At 30.2% G+C, this 23,033-nt stretch overlaps 1 protein-coding gene across 1 annotated transcript in view; it reads right to left on the reverse strand.

Annotated features, from left to right (window-relative positions):
* LOC135924673 (importin subunit alpha-1-like) overlaps nucleotides 1–23,033 on the reverse strand; it is a 31,495-nt gene that overhangs the window by 7,148 nt on the left and 1,314 nt on the right. The window contains exons 4-7 of the mRNA XM_065459767.1: nucleotides 11,453–11,625; nucleotides 7,546–7,628; nucleotides 7,379–7,502; nucleotides 7,137–7,333 (exon numbers count right to left, since the gene is read on the reverse strand). Of these exons, the coding sequence (XP_065315839.1) occupies nucleotides 7,137–7,333; nucleotides 7,379–7,502; nucleotides 7,546–7,628; nucleotides 11,453–11,625 (577 nt within the window). The remainder of the gene's footprint in view (nucleotides 1–7,136; nucleotides 7,334–7,378; nucleotides 7,503–7,545; nucleotides 7,629–11,452; nucleotides 11,626–23,033) is intronic.

Raw genomic sequence — 23,033 nt, forward strand, 5'->3', positions numbered from 1 at the left:
TATTTGAAAGATTCATTTTCCTCATATCCATCGATATCACTTTTATTCAAGTAATCTTGGGCCATCCTCTAGGTCTTGATCTTCCTACTTTCATCTATGTGCATCTCTTTACACAGTTATCTTTTGTCTTACGTTCCACATGTCCAAAACATCTTAGTCTATTTTTTCGCATTACGACTTTACTCACAATTCCTTGTTAGTTTCTCTCAAAGACATCCCACATATCCATCTAAAACTCCTTATCTCTGTTCTTTCCAATTTGGCTTCGTGGACTGCTTTCATTGCCCATGTTTCGTCGCTATAAAAACAGCTCCTTACACAACTTACGTAGAGACGTTTTTATTTGTTAGAATAAATGACATCTTTCTGAACTTCTTCCATGCTTCTGAGCCTTGCAACAGCAGAATCTAAGCCAACATCGACGTTTATCATATCACCCGAATAGCAAAACTTTTCCACTTTTCCCAGAGTTAACCCATTGCCAATATCCATAATACCATTTTCTACATTATCTATATTAAAACTTCTTTTATGCACGTTCTACAACTAAAGGTCATTCTTGCTTACATCAGACTTCTTTTTATTCCCAACATCTTTTATGCATCCATTTCTGGCATCTGGTGAATTTCTAGCAACTCTCCCACATACACCACAAGGTCAGTTGCCGGATTCCTCCATCTTCAGATTTTCCCCACCAATCATTACCTTTGTCTTAACTGCATTCATTTTCAGGCCCTTTGCTTCTATAGCCATCTTCTATTTACTAATTTTATCCCTCAATTCTTCCTCACTGTTTACCATTAATACAAGGTCATCTGCATATAATTGCTCCCAGAGAAGTCCTTAACGCATGTCTCTAGCCATCACATCCATGAAATAAAGAACTCAGCATGGATCCTTAATACCATCTCCATCATCCATCTGTACTGTAGTTTGTACTCCCACATACATTGCCATCACTGCCATAAACAACTATTCTTCCACACTAGATTTCCTCAAGGCCCATCCAGTAACCTCGTGTGGCTCCATGTAAACAAAATCAACAAATGTATAGTAGTTTCTTTTCATTTGCAAGATCTGTTTTTGTCTCATCATAAAAATTAAAAAAAACTTCTTTTCATTAACTTTCGTTTGTTCCCTTATCAACTTTTCTAACATCCTCTCAAATACTTTCATTGCATGTTGCAAGAGTTTAATAGATCCATAAGTCCTGCAATCCAAAGGATCACCTTTTGTCTTAGATACTGGAATAATTATACTTCTTTGCCAATCCTCAGGAATAGTTCCTTCTGTGACAATTAGATTGGTTAAATTCATTAACCATTCAATTACTTAGTCATAAGAACCTTTAAACATTTCTAATACCACTCTCGTTAAACCCGTTGCCTTTATAATTTTCATTTTTTTCAATGCTCTCTTAATTTCAACCTTGTCAAATTTACACCAACCTTCTCCTTTGCATAACTAACATCATTATCCCTATCATTCTCTTCATTCAAGTCCTTCCATGTAGATCTTCCAGGTGGGTCATTCCACATCAAATGAGCAAAAAAATCAGATTTTCGGCCGACCCCTTTCGATTTTTTTAAAATTTGGTAAGCAGAGAAAGGGTAGTGTAGTTAAGAAATAAATAAAATTTTAGCCTCGTATCATTTATATTTTTGGAGATATTAGGGTTCAAAGTGGCAAAAATGACGTATTTTTACCATTATCTGCCTTCATTCAATTAAGCATATCTTAAAAATTACATAATTGTAAATAACGAATTTAATATCAAAATTACGTACAAAGATTCTACTTTTAGATAAAAAAATTTTTTTATTTTTTTTACCAATTTCCGGCCATTTTATTTAATATATAAAGACTAAAAACGATTTTTTGGAAATAATACGACCTTCAATTTTTTTTAAAAATTTAGTAGACATTATTAAACTCTTCCTTTATATTTATATAAAAAAATTGGTTTGGGACGCAGCCATCTTCATTCTCAAAATCGATAAAAATGTTTAGAAAAGTGTATAAATATTTTCCCGAAAGGAGGCGTCTTTGTATAAAATAATATAATCAGTTTTTAATGGTTTTTCTTAGACTATTTGATATAATTTAAAGGATTATTCATCTTTTAAGTGAAAATAACAATAAATGGGGCTTTCGTTCAATTATAGAAATTGTATATCGATAAAAGAAATTCAATTTATTACTTTATTTATAATTTATTATAAAAATTTTGCCCATATAGCATATATTTAATGAATATTAATAAAATATATTTAACCAAGTTTATAGTTCTAGAATATATGAATCAGAATCTTGTGCATTTCATAGACGCCAAAAAATAATATCAAAATTTTCTCTACTCAATTTTTTTAAATAATTTGATATTTTTAAAATATTACAAATATTAATTTATTATTATTATGAAATTATATACAAAATAAAAGTATTATCATAAAATAACCCAAAACAATATAAATATTGGACCGGATTTTCTAAAATAGGCATAGCTTACTAAATTAGAATAACAATAAATAAGTGTTTCAATCAATAAAATAAATAAAAATTTTAAAATTTATTAATCATTCAATAATACATGCTCACTATATTGATTCATTTTTAAATTAATTTCTTGGTATTTTGATTTCTATCAACACCTAACCCCAAGCCTAGAAAAACTATAGACGAATATACAGTTAAAATTGTACAAGAATTTTATTGTATGGACAAAATAAGCAGAATCATGTCAGGCAAGAAAGATTGCGTTTCGATTTTGACCAAAGACGGAAAAAAGAATATCATACATAAGAGATTAATTTTAGATAATTTGAAAAAAATTTATATATTTTTTAAAGAAATGAGACCTGATGTTAAATTGGTTTTTCGAAATTCGCAAGTATTCGCCCAAAAATTGTATACTCGTTGGAGGTAGTGGTACACATGTATGTGATTGTAGCTACCACCAAAATTTTAAATTAATGATCATTGGATCAAATTTAACCAATGATATGTTGCCCTTTAAAACATACAAACATATTTTACACTTAATAATTTGTAATTCGCCTCAACCTCCAGTTATATGGGCAAATGTGATAATTGTCCAGGGTCAACACATTTACGCGATCAAATAGAAATATTGTTTCGTTCTAAGGACATCGAATTTATAACATACAAACAATGGCTATCCGTAGATAGAACCACTCTTGAAACAATAACCAAACCAGTAGGTGAATTTATCAATGCCTTTTTTGAAAAAATGGAATCTTTATTACTCCATTTTTTTATTTCAACGCAACAATCGTTGTATCAAAACAATATAAATTGAACTTAGACGAAGACCAATATTTAATTTTATGTGATTTTTAAGAAAACTATAGCATGAAGTACAAAATTATCATTGGAATAGGGCTAAATCCACTGCTCACCCTTTTGTTATATATTATAAAGATAATTTTGCCAATATTTGTTGCCTAAATTATGTAATGATATCCGAATCTTTGCAACACAATACAATTGCATTACATAATTTCAAAAAAACATTGGTAAATTTTTTAATTAATAAAATTTGTAGGCCAAATAAAATTTTTTATTTTTCCGATGATAAAAATCGTAAAAATTTTATTAATATTTGCCATCATGAGATGGATTTCGGGGTACAGGCGAAATGGCATTTTTCTGCACACGGGAAAAGTGTTTGTGATGGGATTGGTGGCACTGTTAAAAGATTAGCCGCTAGAGCTAGTTTACAAGGCCTTACTCAAAGTAAATAACCACATCATATGAATTGTACGAGTTAAATAAATAAAATATTAATGTCATATATTTTGATAGATGACCAAAATAAATTATGATTATGAAGATCTATTACTCAGGGAAAGATTTTCAAAAATTAGATCTATACCTGGAACACACAAAATACACACCTTGATTCCAACAGATCTACATCAATTTAAAAGTAAAATGTATTCCAATTCAATAGAAAGTACTAGCAGGAAGAAATATATATAAAGTTTTTAACCCATCCGGACCTTCTAATTCCTTTACATTTCCAAGTATAGACGACACTCTTTACTTGCCCAAATGCCATATCTAAACATTAGTTTCACTGTTAACTGCTACTGGCCGTAGTTATATATTGTTGTCACAAGAAAGTAAATGCGCTACCAAAAATAGAATCTTTTAAAAGTGAGTTGTTTATTAGATTTTTAAATTTAAATTATATCAATTTTTTTAATATTTAGGGCGCCATATATGAAATGCACAAGATTCTGATTCATATATTCAAGAACTCGAAACTTAATTGAACATATTTTATTCATTTACAATAAATATATGTTATAATGCACAAAAATTTTTATAATAAATTATAAATAAAGTAATAAATTGAATTTCTTTTATCGATAGATAATTTCTATAATTTAATGAAAGCCCCATTTATTGTTATTTTCACTTACAAGATGAATAATCCTTTAAATTATATCAAATAGTCCAAGAAAAACCGATTAATATATAATTTTATACAAAGACGCCCCCTTTCGGGACAATATTTATACACTTTTCTAAACATTTTTAAGATGGCCGCGTCCCAGATTAATTTTTTTTTATAAATATAAAGGAAGAGTTTAATAATGTCTACTAAATTTTTTAAAAAAATTGAAGGTCGTATTATTTTCAAAAAATTGTTTTTAGTCCTTATATATTAAATAAAAAGACCGGAAATTGGATAAAAAATTTAAAAATTTTTTTTATCTAAAAGTAGAATCTTTGTACGTAATTTTGATATTAAATTTATTATTTACAATTATGTAATTTTTAAGATATGATTAATTGAATGAAGGCAGATAATGGTAAAAATACGTCATTTTTGCCACTTTGAACCCTAATATCTCCAAAAATATAAATGATACGAGGCTAAAATTTTGGCTATTTCTTAACTACACTACCCTTTCTTTGCTTACCAAATTTTTAAAAAATCGAAGGGGGTCGGCCGAATCGTGGTTGATTTGTCATGGAATGACCCAGGTATTCTTAATACCACTATTATCAATCACCATTTTTTCCTCCATATTTTTCAGACATTTAACACCTACCACATCCTGCCTCTTTTTTTCCATCAGGACGACATTTGCCATTCTTTCCTCGCATTCCATTTTTTAAGCAAACTCCTGCCTTTGTTCATCTTACACTTTCACTTTTAATTTCTTGGCATTTTTTTTGCCACCTTGTAAATATCGTTATCACTATTTTCTTTATTATTATATCATTCTTTGAAACACCTTTGTTTATCGTCAACCAGATTCCACCACCATGTCTCCTTATGTATAGTGGCCTTTTTGTCCATCCACATTCCTCCTCAGTTGTCTTCACATAGACTTTCTTCATAGTCTCCCACTTGTCCCCAGATGCTTGTGGTACCTCCACCTCTCTCTTATTGCCAATGTCATATTGAATTGACGTCTAGTACTCTCCTCCTTCAATTTCCAAACCTTCAACCTTGGCATAAAATTTCTTTTAGTAATCCTGGCGCCTTTAAAAGTGAGATCTCGTATAACTAGTTGGTGCTGATCAATACATTCCTCTCCCTATATCATATTCCCATTTTTTTACTATGCTCCTATCACATCTCCTTATTAGCAAATAATCCACTGTACTTTTGGCACCCCCCAACTTGTAAGTCACCAGCTTTTCTCATTCTTTCTTAGACATTGCCAAACAATATCCATTTTCTCATCCTGTAACTAAATCCACCCTGTACTTACTAATAACCCTGGCTACTCGCTCTCACATGTCTATTCAGATCACCAGCCAGGATAATCCCGTCTTCATTTGTCAGTTCCGATGTCACCTGCAAGTCCCAAAATATATCTTTCTTTTATTCAATTCTTGAGATAATATTGCATAACTTTCTACCAAAAATTATCTTGATAATCATTATCTGGTTATCTAGTCTTCTTAATTCGATTATATTGTCCATCCATTTCTCTGCAACCAATATGCCAACGCCAGCCTTACCATCATTACTTCCCTGCCAGAAAAATTTATACTTTTCACTTGTCCTGCCAATCATTCTAGCGCCATTACTTTTCCATCTGGCATCTTGTATGCAACACACATCTATATGCCTTCTATGCAGTACATCGACCTCTTCTCCAGCTCTTCCCGTCATGCTCCCAACATTCCATGTTGTAACTTTTACTCTATCCCCCTTAACTGGTTTATCCAGTTATTATCAAGTCGTTTATGGCCGACACATGTTTCATTATCACGAATCGTGGTTCCACCAGGTTTCCCATCCTTCTTTAGGTGATGAGGAGGCCGATGGGGTACTTTCGGCTGTACCCTGTCCATACTTTGTTGTAATCATTAGGAAATTTTGGAGCAAGGATTTTACAATCAGATACCTTTCCTGACATCAACCCCTTTCGGTGGTTTTTAAACCCTGTCTAAGAGACAGTGATCCTATTTTAGACCCAGACCACAGGGAGACATACATCTTGCATTGTTGTTTTTTCAATTTCGCTTGCATTTAAAGGTTTTTGCTCTCTCATCTGTATTTGACCTAGTATTTCTTCTATTGATATTGTGGTTCCCCTTATAGGTAATCGAGATAGCATCACAGCATTGGCTAGTTGTCGACTACATTAGAATTCTATTTCATATTGGTAACCTGCTAATAATAAAGTCCATCTTTGTATTCTGAAAGTAGATCTTGTTGTTATATCTTTTCTTGGATGAAATAAACTCATTAATGGCTTGGTTTGAAATGTGAACTTTTTTCCACATATAAATTCTTTGAATTTTGTAACCCCAAATATGATGGCATGAGATTCCCTTTCATTTTGGCTATAATTTTCTTGTAATATAATATTAAGATATTCCTGTTTGATATTAAAATGATTTTGAACTGGAAATGTAAACATAAAATTTAAATGGTTTGGAATTATATAACTAACCAAAAAAATAAGGTCATATTTTATATTAAAAATGTGGGAATGCATTTGGCATAAAACATCTACTTGTAAATTATTTCAAAATATTTTGATTTAATTAATTTTTCTTACAATGTAGAACATTTTTTATATCTTTAATTTTTTGACAAAAAATTTTTTTTACTAAAAAACAATTTTCCCAGCCCTAATAACTTGAGTTTGTTGATGAGTTCCAGTGACGATGTTTCCTATGGTTCTGAGAGCTGGAACCAAGATAGAATTATCAGAATGCCCTAAAAGTAAGGATAGACGATTCAACAAGCCAGCTTCTATCACGAGTTGTATTCGATCATTTTGACTATCCGTTATATAAGATAAAGCCCAACAAGAATCTCTTATCAGTTCTTTGTCTTTATTTTTACATTATATATACCTCTATGTAATTCTTAATTAACCTGAATGGTGCAGAAATTGTGAAACGTAAGGCATACACATGTACACTATGTTTAGATCGGGCATAGGATTTTTATTCCTGCAAATATTTGATATACACCAGGCTATATTTCTAAGAAACGATATCTAATTAACAAGGTATAAATCACATTATGATAAAAAATTATACCGGCAAATCTGATTTAATAATATCGAATAAGGTTGGTATTAATCCAGATTTAATTACAAGTTCCCTCAGCTGTGCACTATCACCTTAAAATATTGAGAATATTTATATATAAAAGCATGAATATTACTATTTATTTTAAAAAGGGAGATGTCCTAGAATGTTTTGAGAATGGATTTTTAAATAAGTGAATAAAATGAGAATAAAACCAAAACCATTATATGTGCAAGTTATAGTTATATTTCCTTAAGTACATAATCGTTGAACGATGTTTTTAAAAATTTCCCAGAACGTTAAAATAATATGAAAATTTTGATTTAATTTATGCTTAAATTGGTTCATAAATATCATGGTTGAACTGATCTGATATTTATTTCAAACACACCAATACTAATATTTACATTATTTGTCATTGTTTGTAAGATAATGGAAATAAAATCTCTTAAAAAATTTGGTGGTGGTTTATCCCGTCTAGAGGAATACAGAAGGTCTAATAAATCCGTGTATAAAATTTTTTTTAACTTTTTAATCAGAATATTTACTTATCCCAGCTCTTAAAAATCGAAAAAGTCTCAAAGCTATAAAATTTTAAAAATATGTCTCATCTTTAAATTTGTAGAAAGGTTTGTATATAAGATAAGTAAATAAGGTCTTATTTTATAAGTTATAGCCTTTAAGAATAACATATAATTCCATATTATTTTTTAATGGTGACCAGAGTTTTCATTTTATTTTGGCCTTAATACATATAAATAGGTATAAATTTATGGCTAACAAGCTATATACATAATATAAATATTCATATTAAATTTCGGTATAATAAACTATGCATTTTTATTTGAATAAAAAGTAACAAATTAAACATCAATATCAATTAAAAATATAATAATGAAATATAAAATAATTAAAATTAAAACATTGGATATTTTTCTTTATAAAGGTAAAGGCTTTAAGTTATGTGATAAAAAGATTCTCTTATGATCTATATCGCCAGCTGTGCAGCTGATTCTGATGGAACACTTGACAGGAGATACCAATATATAATTTTTTAAATTTATTATGACTTTATTTTGAAAGTTCAAAACTAAATCAAATTTTTATTCGTTTCATTACAGCTCTAATTATTTTGATGCTTTTTAGATATCTTTTTAATGTATAAAATAATTATCAAATCTAATAGGGCGAAATTAAGTTTTGATGTGCTGCTTAGATTTAATGCCATTTGGTTATATAAACAATAAAGGGATGACAGATTTTCTTAAGGTTTAACATTTAAATAAAATGATTATTAAAAAATAAATTGCCTAAAAAAAAATATAAGATAATTGATTCCTCGTTTGCCAAATAACCATTAGTTGGGGTGCACTAGATGATTATTTAAATATAAAGGCGCGTATTTTAAATCTGATTGATTCAGGACAAAAATTCTGTTCTATCACTTTTGATTTGTGGACTTTCAAGCGTCGAAATTATATGAAATTTAGTTTTCACATTTAGATAAAAATTTTGATTTAAAATATTTTACCCTGGCAACTAGAAATGTGACTCATAAGCATACTGGGGATACCATATTATCTGAGATTGATAGTATTGAAGAGGAGTTCCATTTATGAGTCAAAACAATACAAATGGTAACTGATGTTGGGAACAATGTCAAAAGAAGCGTCAGATTGGGGGACTATAAGCATCATTTATGCTTATGGCATGGACTTCATAATTTGGTTACAGTTGATGGCATAAAAAAAGTTGCTAGAATTGATTTTATCATTAAAAAAATTAGAGCAATAATTAGCTCTCAGATATCCAGTAGCTGATTTGGAATGTAAAATTGAGTATGAGCATTGTAAATTTCTGCAGTCAGTTTATGAGACAGGTCATATCTTGGATATTGATAATTCTGTTCCATACCTTGATGACCATTTTGATATGTCAGATGAGGCCGATAATAAAAACGGCATTATACAGACCAATCTAATTAATACAAAAACTTAAAATTAATTTGCCCTACCCACTGGCACAGCGTATTAATTTAGAAAGTGATCGCAGTGTAAACATAATTCCTATAAATAATATTCTAAATAAAATAGGAAAACAATGTTTAAAATTCTTTAATAGTGAATGGGATCTGATTGATGAACTTTACGCAGTATTAAATCCATTATTTCCTCACAAAAGGGATCAACAATAAACTTAGGATTATTATTTTGCAGTGAAATAGAAACCCATATATAAATCTATAGATCTGATTGCTCAGATATTATTTGCTTAAAAGAAAATATATAAAAAAGCTTGACCATAGGTTTCTCATTATTGAACTTCAAGTTATTTTATATATTTATCAATAAAATTATATTTTAAACATTAGATATTAGTGACTCTACTTGATCCCAGATTTCAAAATCTTAAAATTGTTTCAGAATATTTAAATTCGATTTATACAACATTGCAATTTTTAATTAGACATTTAAAACTTTTAGAGCATGATAGAAATGCAGTGAGATTCAAGTTGAAGATAATGGGCAAACATTCAGTTCTTAAGGCTAAAAATAGCTCGTAAACATTCCCTTCCAAACAACGATTATAACAACATTAGTAATCTAGAACAAGAATGGTATATTTTCAGCCAACATAATATCCCAGAAGAGGATGACCTTTTAGAAGAAAAATGGCTGGAACTTCCTAGGCTTGCTAATTTAGCTGGGAATGTTCTTTGTATATCTGCAACCACCCATTGAAAGAATTTTATCTATTGCTGGATTAATACTCAATGTAAAGACGACTTCTTTATGTCCCACAAATCTTGATAAAATACTATTTATTCATGACAATTATAATTTTGCTAAATTTGAATTCTGATTTACTTGAATTCCAAATTTATATTTTTTTGTTATAAAAAAATTAATAGAATATTACTAATATGTATTGTTTATGTGACTCTGATCTGAGTAAAAATGAAATTCCTTAGTCTAACTGAGAATGGGAAAATACATAAATTTAAATTTCAGTGAGACAGGAAAAAATTTAAGAAATGAATTAAACTATGTTAAAAATGTGTTAGAAAAGAGCGACCAAATAAATTATAAAAAAATGTAAATGATTTATAAATTAAATTCATTAAAATACATTAATTAAATTAAATCATTATTTTTTTAATAAATATTGCTCTTCCGCCACTGACAATTTAGTAGGCATCGGCGAAATCGTTGCACCACCAAACGCTGAAGAAAAAATTGAAAAATACCGACATCGGTGAAAGATTTATATGTATTTAACATGTTCCTTGGACCTTTTTATATTTTTATTTTATTTCCACATATATAAATCAGATTTATAAATTTTAATTTATTTTTGAAAACATTTGTTAACAATTTTATATCAAACTGAATTCTGTTAGATTATTATTTGTGTGAATATGAATAAGGAAATATTTGATGAATATCTAATAATACTTATTATCAAATATTCAATATGAATAATGCAAATATTCCATTTATATTTTTGTGGGCATAATGGTAATTAATAGTTATTTTTGAAATAACATGAAGCATATTTTTCTTCAATTATTTTATAATTTTATATAATTCTTTATCATATGTTAGCCAGGTTGAGAATAGAGGCATCAGCTAAAGGAGGAGGGTGATCCTTGGCCTGGAAAAGGAATAGGTGATTTTTTGCCAGAAATTGAGAAAGGGCAGGTGCTATTTATCCAGGAATAGGGAAAGGGCTTGTGGCCTTTAGCCAGGAATATGGGAGGGCAGATGACCTTTGGGCAGAAATATAAAAGAACAGGTGGCTTTTGGCCAGGAATAGGGAAAAAACTTGGACAGGAAGACAAATAGGGCATTTTTTATATTTATCCTGAATTTATTAATCAATAAAAATAAGCTAAATTAAATATAAATCAGCATACCTATTATATTTCCAAGGGCCCAAACACTTTGTTCACAAATATGTGCATGAGGTGACGATAGCAACCTAATCATAGGCGGTAAAGCACCAGCATCAACAACAGCTTGGGTTTCATCTGAAGTACCAGATGCTATATTTGTTATTGCCCAAAGCGCTTCGAATTGTATATCTGGGCTACATTTTTTTCAATGATTATAAAAAATATTTTCAATATCTAAACAATTAGTGTTATGACTTAAATACAAATTTAAATGATTTGAAATAAAATTTTAAAAATCACATGACACTTCTAGGTGTTTTAATTTTTGTGAAGGAACTGATATAATGGTGTATGGATAATATGTAAATAATACTTAAAAGGCTCTGGAAGGGTAAGGAAAGGTCTATTAAGATAAAAATGAGCTTGAATCTTTTAGTTTAAACCTTTATGGCCCAGAATTGTGTGCTATTAAATTTTTTGTCTATAGCAACTTATAAATAAAAAATGTCTCAATAATAAACACAACAATGAGAAATCAAAAATAATTTAAATATAAAATAAGATAAGCCCAAAAAAACAAAAATGAGCAATATTGGAAGATCATATCTGCATTTGAAAAAATATGTCAAAATTGCAGAAAAAACTTTAATCAGGCATTTCTACAAAGTATGCCATTAAATCTTAACCTACCAAACTTTTATCTCTGTGAAGCAGATATATAACCAAAGTCTTTCAGTTATACTTGGTGTTCATATTATTCTAAGAATTATAGATGCCATTATGGAAGAATTAAAAAGTTATATGGCATTGATGAGGATCAAATTTTATTTACAGAAACTGGGAAATATGATTTTAAATAGTTTTGGGGTCATTCCATGTCAAATGAGCAAAAAAATCAAGATTTTCGGCCGACCCCTTTCAATTTTGATAAAAAGTTGTAGACTGGTTATATATGTTTCCATTAGATTATAAACAAAATTTTAGCGCATTAGCAACTATATTAGCGGAGATAATCGGGGTTAAAGGTCCAAAAAACGCCTTTTTTCCTTTTTACTGATGTTAAATAATTTGTTTTTAATTTAAAACTAATTATGATCAAATATTGAATTTAATATCAATAGCTAAGTTAATAATTGATGATTATGGCGAAAACATCAAAAATAATTTTTTTTAAAATATGGGTCATCTTATGGTCAGTTGAAAACTTGAAATTAATATTTCGAAATGTATATGATCTCCGATTTTTAATTTTTTTAAGAAATATTATCCGTTTACTATTTTTTTAATAATTTCTTTAACAATTAGCATGGCTGGATATTTATTTAAAAAAATATTGCGATTTTTATACTTTAAAAAAATAGATGGCGCTATATATAATAGTTTTAATATGTTAAAATTCATTTTTTTTAGGGTCATTCCATGACAAATCAACCACGATTCGGCCGACCCCCTTCGATTTTTTTAAAATTTGGTAAGCAAAGAAAGGTCAATGTAACTAAGAAATAGCCAAAATTTTAGCCTCATAACATTTATATTTTTGGAGATATTAGGGTTCAAAGTGGCAAAAATGTCGTATTTTTACCATTATCTGCCTTCATTCAATTAAGCATATCTTAAAAACTATCTAATTGTAAATAACAAATTTAATATCAAAATTACTTACAAAGATTCTACTTTTAGATAAAAAAAAAAATTTTTTTTTCAATTTCCGGCCATTTTATTAAATGTATAAGGACTAAAAACGATTTTTTAGAAATTATACGACCTTCAATTTTTTAAAAAAATTTAGTAGACAACACTGAACTCTTCCTTTATATTTATAAAAAAAAATTGGTCTGGGACGAGGCCATCGATAAAAATGTTTAGAAAAGTGTATAAATATTTTCCCAAAAGGGGGCGTCTTTGCATAAATTTATATTTAAATCAGTTTTTAATGGTTTACTATTTGATATAATTTAAAGGATTATTCATCTTGTAAATATAAATTATAATATTTTCTTCACTTATGGGGCTTTCATTCAAGTATAGAAATTATCTATCGATAAAAGAAACTCAATTTATTACATTATTATTTATAATTATTATATATTTGCCCATATAACATATATTTAACGAATATTAATAAAATATGATCCACCAAATATCGATCAATTTTTTAAAATAATGTGATCGTCGCAAAAAAAATAAATTTTTCAAAGTCAAGATATATTATATTTTTTTTGTGTCTCCATATTATGTATATTGTATTTATTGTTTTGTTTTTACCAAAAAAAAATAATATATGAAGAATTATAATTCTTCCATTGACGTGGAAAAGCTAATAAAATATTACAAATATTAATTTATTATTATTATAAAATTATATACAAAATAAAAGTATCATCAATAACCCAAACAATATAAATATTGGATCGGATTTTCTAAAATCGGCATAGCTTTACTTGTAAATAAGAATAAATGAGTGTTTCAATCAATAAAATAAAGAAAAATTTAAAATTGATTAATCATTCAATAACACATGCTCACTATATTAATTCATTTTTTAATTAATTTCTTGGTATTTTAAAAAAACTATAATAAATTCTAATTATTCTTATAATAAATTCTAATTATTCTTATAATATCAAAGGTAAAAAAATTATTTAATTGAAGCGATAAATTTTATAAAAAACTAAATGAAAATAATTAATAATGTCTTATAAGGATATTTTTGGTTTTAAAACTAAATCAATAATTTTTTCAAAAATTAACCAGTTACTTTCTACATCAAAATAGGGTTTTTGGAACAAAAAATGATTATACCATATTTTTACTAAATTTTATATAGAATTTTACATGAATAAATAGTCCTGAAATACTAGGTTAATTTAAATTATAATTATTTGTTTTAAGTTATGATAAAATATATAATATGTAGAGCGAGCAAAATCAGATTAGTGATATCGGTTATTTGGCCGATATCAATATAATATCTGCAATATCGTATCGGATTAACCCCCTAATCGGTACACCTGTAATTATTAGATATTCGGTGATATTTTTATAAATTAATTTGTTTTATCATATAGAATTTCAATAAAATGAACAAAAATCTTATTCGAAAAACTAGATGCTGTAACCCTTTTAAAATACTAAAACATAATAATGTAACTACAAATCTTAGAAATGTACAATCTTGGATGTCACTTCACTCAGATGATAAGATATGTGATAAATGTCGAAGAAAACTCGGAACAGCTAGTAAGTCAAATGACGCATTTAAAGACCCTGATATTCATCATATCGAAGAGAACCTGGCTTATGAATCAATTAATACATCATTGATAGAAATTGGAGAATCTCCAATTAAAAAGAAAAGGTTGAGAGAAAAAAGATATCCAATTAAAAAAATTACCAAAATAAAAAAGGCTATAGAAACTCATTTAGATATAAATGCGATTGAGCCAGCTACTATCGATAAAGATGATGGTATAAGCAATATTAAAAAAAAAATTTCACTCTTATCTAAAACTGATAAATATAAAATTTTGACGATATTACCAAAGAATTGGACAGTGTCCAAAATAATGAATGAATTTAATACAACATACATGGCAAGACAAGCTAAATTATTGATAGCGGAAAAGGGATTTTTATCAACCCCTAACCCCAAGCCTGGAAATACTATAGACGAATGTACAGTTAAAATTGTACAAGAATTTTATTGTACGGACGAAATAAGCAGAATCATGCCAGGCAAGAAAGATTGCCTTTCAATTTTGACCGAAGACGGAAAAAAGAATACAATACAAAAGAGATTAATTTTAGATAATTTGAAAGAAATTTATATATTTTTTAAAGAAATGAGGCCTGATGTTAAAATCGGTTTTTCGAAATTTGCAAGCATTCGCCCAAAAAATTGTATACTCGTAGGAGGTAGTGGTACACATGTTTGTGTTTGCAGCTACCACCAAAATTTTAAATTAATGATCATTGGATCAAATTTACCCAATTTAACCAAAGATGATATGTTGCCCATTAAAACATATAAACATATTTTACCCTTAATAATTTGTAATCCGCCTCAACCATCCTGTTATTTGGGCAAATGTGATAATTGTCCAGGGTCAACAAATTTACGCCACCAAATAGAAATATTGTTTCGTTCTAAGGACATCGAATTTATAACATACAAACAATGGCTATCCGTAGATAGAACCACTCTTGAAACAATAACCAAGCCAGTAGATGAATTTATCAATATAATTGAATGAAAGCCCCATTTATTGTTATTTTCACTTACAAGATAAATACTCCTTTAAATTATATCAAATAGTCTAAGAAAAACCATTAAAAACTGATTTAAATATAAATTTATGCAAAGACGCAGTACTTTCGGGAAAATACTTATACACTTTCTAAACATTTTTATCGATTTTGAGAATGAAGATGGCCTCGTCCCAGACCAATTTTTTTTTATAAATATAAAGGAAGAGTTCAGTGTTGTCTACTAAATTTTTTAAAAAAATTGAAGGTCGTATAATTTCTAAAAAATCGTTTTTAGTCCTTATATATTTAATAAAATGGCCGGAAATTGAAAAAAAAAATTTTTTTTTATCTAAAAGTAGAATCTTTGTACGTAATTTTGATATTAAATTTGTTATTTACAATTAGATAGTTTTTAAGATATGCTTAATTGAATGAAGGCAGATAATGGTAAAAATGCTTCATTTTTGCCACTTTGAACCCTAATATCTCCAAAAATATAAATGTTACGAGGCTAAAATTTTGGCTATTTCTTAACTACACTAACCTTTCTTTGCTTACTAAATTTTAAAAAAATCGAAGGGGGTCGGCCGAAAATCTTATTTTTTTTGCTCATTTGACATGGAATGACGCTTTATTGATTAAAAATATTTTAATGTATAATATATCATAAAATTCGATTATATAACTTTGTAAACCTTATTCCCCTGAGATATTCGCAGGATAAAAAATTTTAATAATTTTTTTAATATTTCAATGTAAATTAAAATAATTAAAAAATCGGACTAGCACACGAACAAAAAAGCAGGATTAAAGGGGTGCAGGAAAATTATTAAGGGAAAAATCGAAAATCACATTAATTACCAGGCCTACCCCCAACCCCCTATCCACCCCCTCCCCAGACTAAGTCATACCCATTAAGACCAAGAATGTTATGAAATTGTCATTATCTTACATTATTAAAATAACCAGAGATAAAGAAAATTTAAGATTTTGAAAAATTTTTTAAGCAATAAAAATAACAAAATTATAGTTCTGATGAAATAAGCCGACTCATGCCTGGAATAAAAGATTGTGTATCTGTTAAATGCGAGAAAGAATTAGCAAAGATTTATATTAAATAATCTTAAAGAAATATTCAAGATGTTTAAGGAAGAATACCCAAGTATATCAATTGGATTCCCTAAATTTGCCGAACTTAGACCAAAAAACTGAATTTTAGTTGGACGGCACACACACTGTTTGTGTCTGCGCCATTCATCAGAATGTGAAATTAATGACAAATGTAATAGCTGAAATTACAGCAGGAGAAGATTACTGTATAAATTCTTATAACAATCTTTTGGCGCAAATTATTTATAATCCATCTCAGCCAAAATGTTATTTAATAAATTGTGATCAATGCCCTGGTATAGAATCTCTTATGGGCCAATTATACGAATTGTTTCAGAATCGTATAGAATATGTCACGTTTAAACAATGGATCACGGTGGATAGAGCAAATCTTGAAACTATTATAAAGTCCATTGATGGTTTCATCGAATATCTATTATAAAAAGTTCAAATTTTACTGCGTCACTCGTTTATAGCTAAACACAAAGTTTATTTTTGAAGAATTCCAAAGAAAATTTAAAAGATGAGGAATTTTTAACAATTCTAGATTATTCTGAAAATTATTCCTTCATTTTACAAGATGAAGTTTAGGGATTTCATTGGAACAATGTGCAGGCCACTATACATCCATTTGTAGCATATTATAAATCTGGAGAAGAATTAAAAAATATAAATTTTGTTATTTTGTCCGAATCATTAAGCCATAATACTAGTGCAGTCCACCTTTATCAAAAAAAATTCATTAAATTCTTAACAGCCAAATTTAATTCTAAACCAGAAAAAATAATATATTTTTCGGAAAAGCCGCGTCTCAATACAAGAATCGCAAAAATTTTCCCTTCATAAATACGATTTTAATATTCCTGCCGAATGGCATTTCTTTATCACTGCTCACGGCAAAAATGCATGTGACGGTATCGGAGGAACTGTCAAAAGATTAGTTGCCAGAGCTAGTCTTCAAAGGCCAAATAAAAATCAAATCCTAACCCCATTAGAATTTATAATTATGCTAAAGAAAATATTAATATTCAATTTGAATATGTATCCAATCAAGAATATATCGAAGAGGAATTAGCCCTTCGTAAAAGATTTAATTCTGCACTGCCCATACATGGGACCCAAAAAATTTACGGAATTATTCCCATTGATCAAAATAAACTAAAAACCAAAATATATTCTAATTCCAAAAAATATAATATAAAACAAGTTCCGTTTTTAAATGAGAAAATTATATTTTAAAATATTAATGAATATATAACATGGTATATGATGATAAGTGGTGGTTAGGATATATAATCGATAAAAGTTATACAAATGAAGAAGTAAAAATCCGATTTTTACACCCTTGTGGCCTTCAGCCTCATTTAAATTTCCTCTGAAAGATAATATTTTAGTGTTGCCTAAATCTCATATTCTCTCACTGGTCAATCCTTCTACTCCCACCAGTTGAACATATATATTATCTCCTGAAGAATCTTACAAGCTAGCCAGGCTTTGTATTCCTTTAGATGAAGTAAGATTTAATTAATTTATAAACTATCTTAATTAGGCAAAATTTGTGAAGATTTTAAAAATTTATGATCTGAATTACAAATAATATATATAATGCACATTGTAATCGATTTAGTATGATATATATACATTAAAATATTTTTAATCAATAAAAAAAATAAATTTTAACATATTAAAACTATTATATATAGCGCCATCTATTTTTTTTAAAGTATAATAATCGCAATATTTTTTTAAATAAATATCCAGCCATGCTAATTGTTAAAGAAATTATTAAAAAAATAGTAAACGGATAATATTTCTTAAAAAAATTAAAAATCGGAGATCATATACATTTCGAAATATTAATTTCAAGTTTTCAACTGACCATAAGATGACCCATATTTCAAAAAAAAATAATTTTTGATGTTTTCGCCATAATCATCAATTATTAACTTGGCTATTGATATTAGATTCAATATTTGATCATATTTAGTTTTAAATTAAAAACTAATTATTTAACATCAGTAAAAAGCAAAAAAAGACGTTTTTTGGACCTTTAACCCCGAATATCTCCGCTAATATAGTTTCTAATGCGCTAAAATTTTGTTTATAATCTAATGGGAACATATATAACCAGCCTACGAATTTTTATCGAAATCGAAAGGGGTCGGCCAAAAAGTGATTGATTTGACATGGAATGACCCTTTGTTAAATGGCTCAATTTGACCTGAAATTTTAAATTAGCTAACTCAATATTTTATACAGAAAAATATTATACAAACCTAAAAATTTTGCTCATAGGTGACACAGTTTGGGCATCTATTAGTAAAATCTCAAGTAGACAATATTTTCCTGACTAAAATATTGAGATACCCATTTAAAAAAATTGGCTTAAACCCAGCTATTTAACAAGACTAGTTGGTAATATAAAAAATCTTAAGAGGAATCTTTTTTTAAATCAATTCAAATATTTTTCAAAATATTGTGAAATTATTATTTATAATACAAATTTTTTTTTTTTTTTTTTTTTTTTATAGATATATAAATGGGTAAATTCTCTCTTTATTTCAATAGTTGCTGATATAATATGTTAAAAGTTTATAGTAAATAATAAATTTTTTTATATGGTAAAATTAATAAAGGTAAAAAAAATATAAAAATATAATTTGCGAAAGAGGGTAAGGGATAAAAGAATGGAAACTAGGAAAGAGAAGGGAGAGAGAGAGCATAGACATAGGAGATTATTCAATGGAAGAGATGAAACTTAGGTAGTTAGAGCGAATGATGGCGGTAGCAAGTCTTTGTCGTAAGAAAAGGGACTCTTTAGGCTGATCGGTTTTTTCCCGAATCCGTTTGCCTAATTCTTTAAAAAAACTTAGAGCTTTGCTACCGAAGGTGGTAAGAGTAGAGCAGGCGATAGGTATGAATAAGAAAGAGGGGTCTATGGAACTATATTTGATAGTTTTACGAGTTTCTGCTAGAGCGAGGGCATCGACGTTGTGGTTGGATGGTGCATTTGGGTCTATGCAGGTGAAGTCCCAGACTAGTAGCTGGCCCCTTGACCAAGGAATCAAGGACATTCCATCAGGACGTTTTCCGTCGGATCTAAAAATGCCGGTCGGTTCAAGTCTTGATGGAATGCCTGCGGATTTGAGAGCGCGCAATATGATGTCATTGCAATTGGTGTGCCGTGGAAAACGGCCTCGGCAAAAGCGGAAATGGAGGCAATGTCTGCCCTTGCGATCGACGCTGGTTTCGCAGTGTTTGCATTGGTATGGTAGAACAATTTCGCAATTGAGCCGTAATCCAATGGCAAATCTTAGCTCGTCAGCGGTCAGCAATAAGTCGAGGTTGTTGGAGGGTATAGTTTCCAGAAACTCGTAACCCGATCCTTGGTTTAATTGGTGAAAGACTGTGAGATCGTCGTCATGAAGGCTCGATTTTAGGTAAGCGACGGAGCCTTCATTGAGTGGAGTATCCCAGTCTCTCTGTAAACAGGAGGAGGGTCGAGGAGTGTTTGGGACAACGGAATTGTCCCAAATGGTCTGGGCTTCAGCTAATAATGGGTCAGGAAAGTGAGAAAGCTGGCTAATGTGTGAGTCAGATGAGAGGCGGGAGGCGATGAATCCACTGATGGAAAGAGTTAAAGGTGAGCGTAAGCCGATGCCCCCGAGCTTGCATGGAAGTGATGCTTGTAGCCATGAATTATGGTTGAAGCGAAGATTAAGGATCTCTTCGGCAAGAGATTTGACGGAAGTTTCAAATGATTTTAGTGAGTCGGGAAATTTAAAGATTGAGGTGGATCGAAGAGCGTAAAGAATTTTAGGAATGTAGTAAAAGTTTTTGAGGAGAAAAAAAGCTTGATGGCGAGGGAGAAATTTAGAGATGTTTTTGAAATGAAGTAAGCTAGATGACGCGTTAGAGAAGAAGTGATTAATGGATTGCAAGCCACCGACAGGTGAGCCAAGATGAGTGAGGGATGATAGCTCGGTTGTAAGGAAGTTATGGGTGAATGGGATGGAACAATGAAGTGGACAGATCTCGGTTTTTTGTTCGTTAAGTGAAAGTCCAATTGCGGCGGAATGTGTATTAATGATGGCGAGGGCCTTGGCGACCTCGTGAGGGGAGCCGCAGAACATTCCGTCGTCGATGTACCAAGTGTGGAGTGGAAGATTGCAGTTGGTAGAAATGTTTTTGACCATTTCGTTGATTCCAATGCAGAAAAGTATCGAGCCTAGAGGATCGCCTTGCTGGATCCCTTCAGATGATGAAAGTAAGTAGTTGTTGAATTGGAGATGAGATGGCTTGGAATAGCATGAGTGGAAAAATTGGGAGAAGGTGGGAAATGAGTGGTATATTTGTGGAAGAAAGTGGGAACGGCGAATGGAGTTGAAGGCGTTAGAAAAATCAATTTTGACGAGGATTTCGTCGCTAGGGTTGGTTTGGAGATGGATGCGAGTAGCGTGTGTGGCTATTTCGCAACCTCCCTGGATGCCAATACCGAGTTGATGGGGTGCTAAAATTAAGGCTGCGTTGTCCTTAATTTTGGAAGCTATGAGTTTAGCAACGAGGCGACGGAATACGGTCCCGATTGCTATCGGCCGGATGTCTTTGTTCGGCTTTTCGAGTGCGATTAATTTAGCGCCGAACAGGAGTGACCTGATGGATTCGGGAACAGGTCCATGTGCAATTTTGTTGCAGAATGTTGTTAGATTCTGTAAAATAGGGACCTGGCTGACTATGAGGGGGGATGTAAGGTCCTGGAGGAAGATGGGGCGAAGCCCATCATACCCGGGCGAGGAGTCATGATGAAAGGATAGGATACTTTTGCGCACCTCGACGGGGGTGAAATTAGTGGGAAATATGTTGGGCGGAGGAGGAGGTATGAGGTCACCTCCAGGAGGGTGCTTAAGTTTAAGTTTGTTGTAGCTCTCCTCATTACTGGTTGCAATTGAGTCGTCACATGCTAGTAAGCGGAGAGCAGATTTGATGTTTAGATTGTTTATTTTGTTAGAAATTATCTTAGCCTTTAATTGGAGGCTGGAAAGTTTTTTAGAATTATGAGGAGAAAAAGTGGATGTGAGGGTGAGGGGGTGTATGGTTGCGTCTTTAATTTGTTGGGTTAAAGATTTGTGAATCTCAGGATTGGGAGGTTGGAGAGTCGTGAAAGAAAATGAAAAAAGTTTGAGCCAATGATCTAGAGAGGAAAAGTTATTTAATAGTGAATGAAGACAGGTAGAGAGAGCTTTGGCTACTTGTATTCTAGAGCCTTTGGGAATTCTAGAAATAATGGGAGGTTTGTCGGATTTTAGAAAGTTAATGATGTCGACGTGAGTGGTAGGTGGAAGGGAAATGAATGTGTCTGATGTGGTTGGTATGTGGGCGTTATTGGATGAGGTGGAAGTATAACTGTGAGTAGAAAAAATGGAGAGGGGATTTTGGAAGGGAGGGGAAGGACGCTTTCCAGACTCAGGACAAGCACTGCCTTTGGATTTGTGCTTGGTGAAAAGGCCGGATTTGGTGATTTTTATGTTTTTGGAACACGTGGGGCAGCGTTCCATTGTGTGGATAAAGAAAGGTTGTGAATAATTGTGTTGAGAATGGGGATGTGACAGGGACTAGGAAGAAATAATCTGCAGAGAATAATGATGTTGTAAAGATAAGGTTATTAAATATGAGAGGAAAGAATGGGCATAAAGGTTGTTGGGGTTGGTGTTTGATAGAGGTTGGTTATTTGTTTAATAAATGTAATGGTTAAAGTAAATAAAAGATTGAAAGGCTGAGGAACATATATAAAAGGGAGAAAAAAAGATAATTATTTAGGGTATGTTTATGAAATGGAAAAGAAAAATTATGTTGTATTAATGGGGATATTACAAGGAACGTAAGATAATTTGAGTCTTGAAGAATATATATATAAGAAAGTAAAAAAAAAAAAAGATTTGGTTCAATTGTGAGGAATAAATGTGTACGAATAAAAAAAAAATATTATGCATGTAAAAAGAGAGTTGTGCCATGTGTTGGTTTTTCATATTTTTAAAAATTTAATATTTTTTCACTTACATTATATCTATTTGTAAAATAAAATTACGATAGCAAGGGGCTTTTTTTAATTATTAAAGGTAGATTTCAGCATTAATACCAATAATTATGCCAATAGATGTTCAATCCTATGTGCCATTTAAAGAGCAAAATCTTTAGACTTGCATAATATTTTTCTGTATAAAATATTGAGCTAGCCGTTTTTAAA

This window comes from Gordionus sp. m RMFG-2023, chromosome 2, assembly GCF_954871325.1.
Source record: "Gordionus sp. m RMFG-2023 chromosome 2, tfGorSpeb1-WG-v2, whole genome shotgun sequence".
Lineage (NCBI taxonomy): Eukaryota > Metazoa > Nematomorpha > Gordioida > Chordodea > Parachordodidae > Gordionus > Gordionus sp. m RMFG-2023.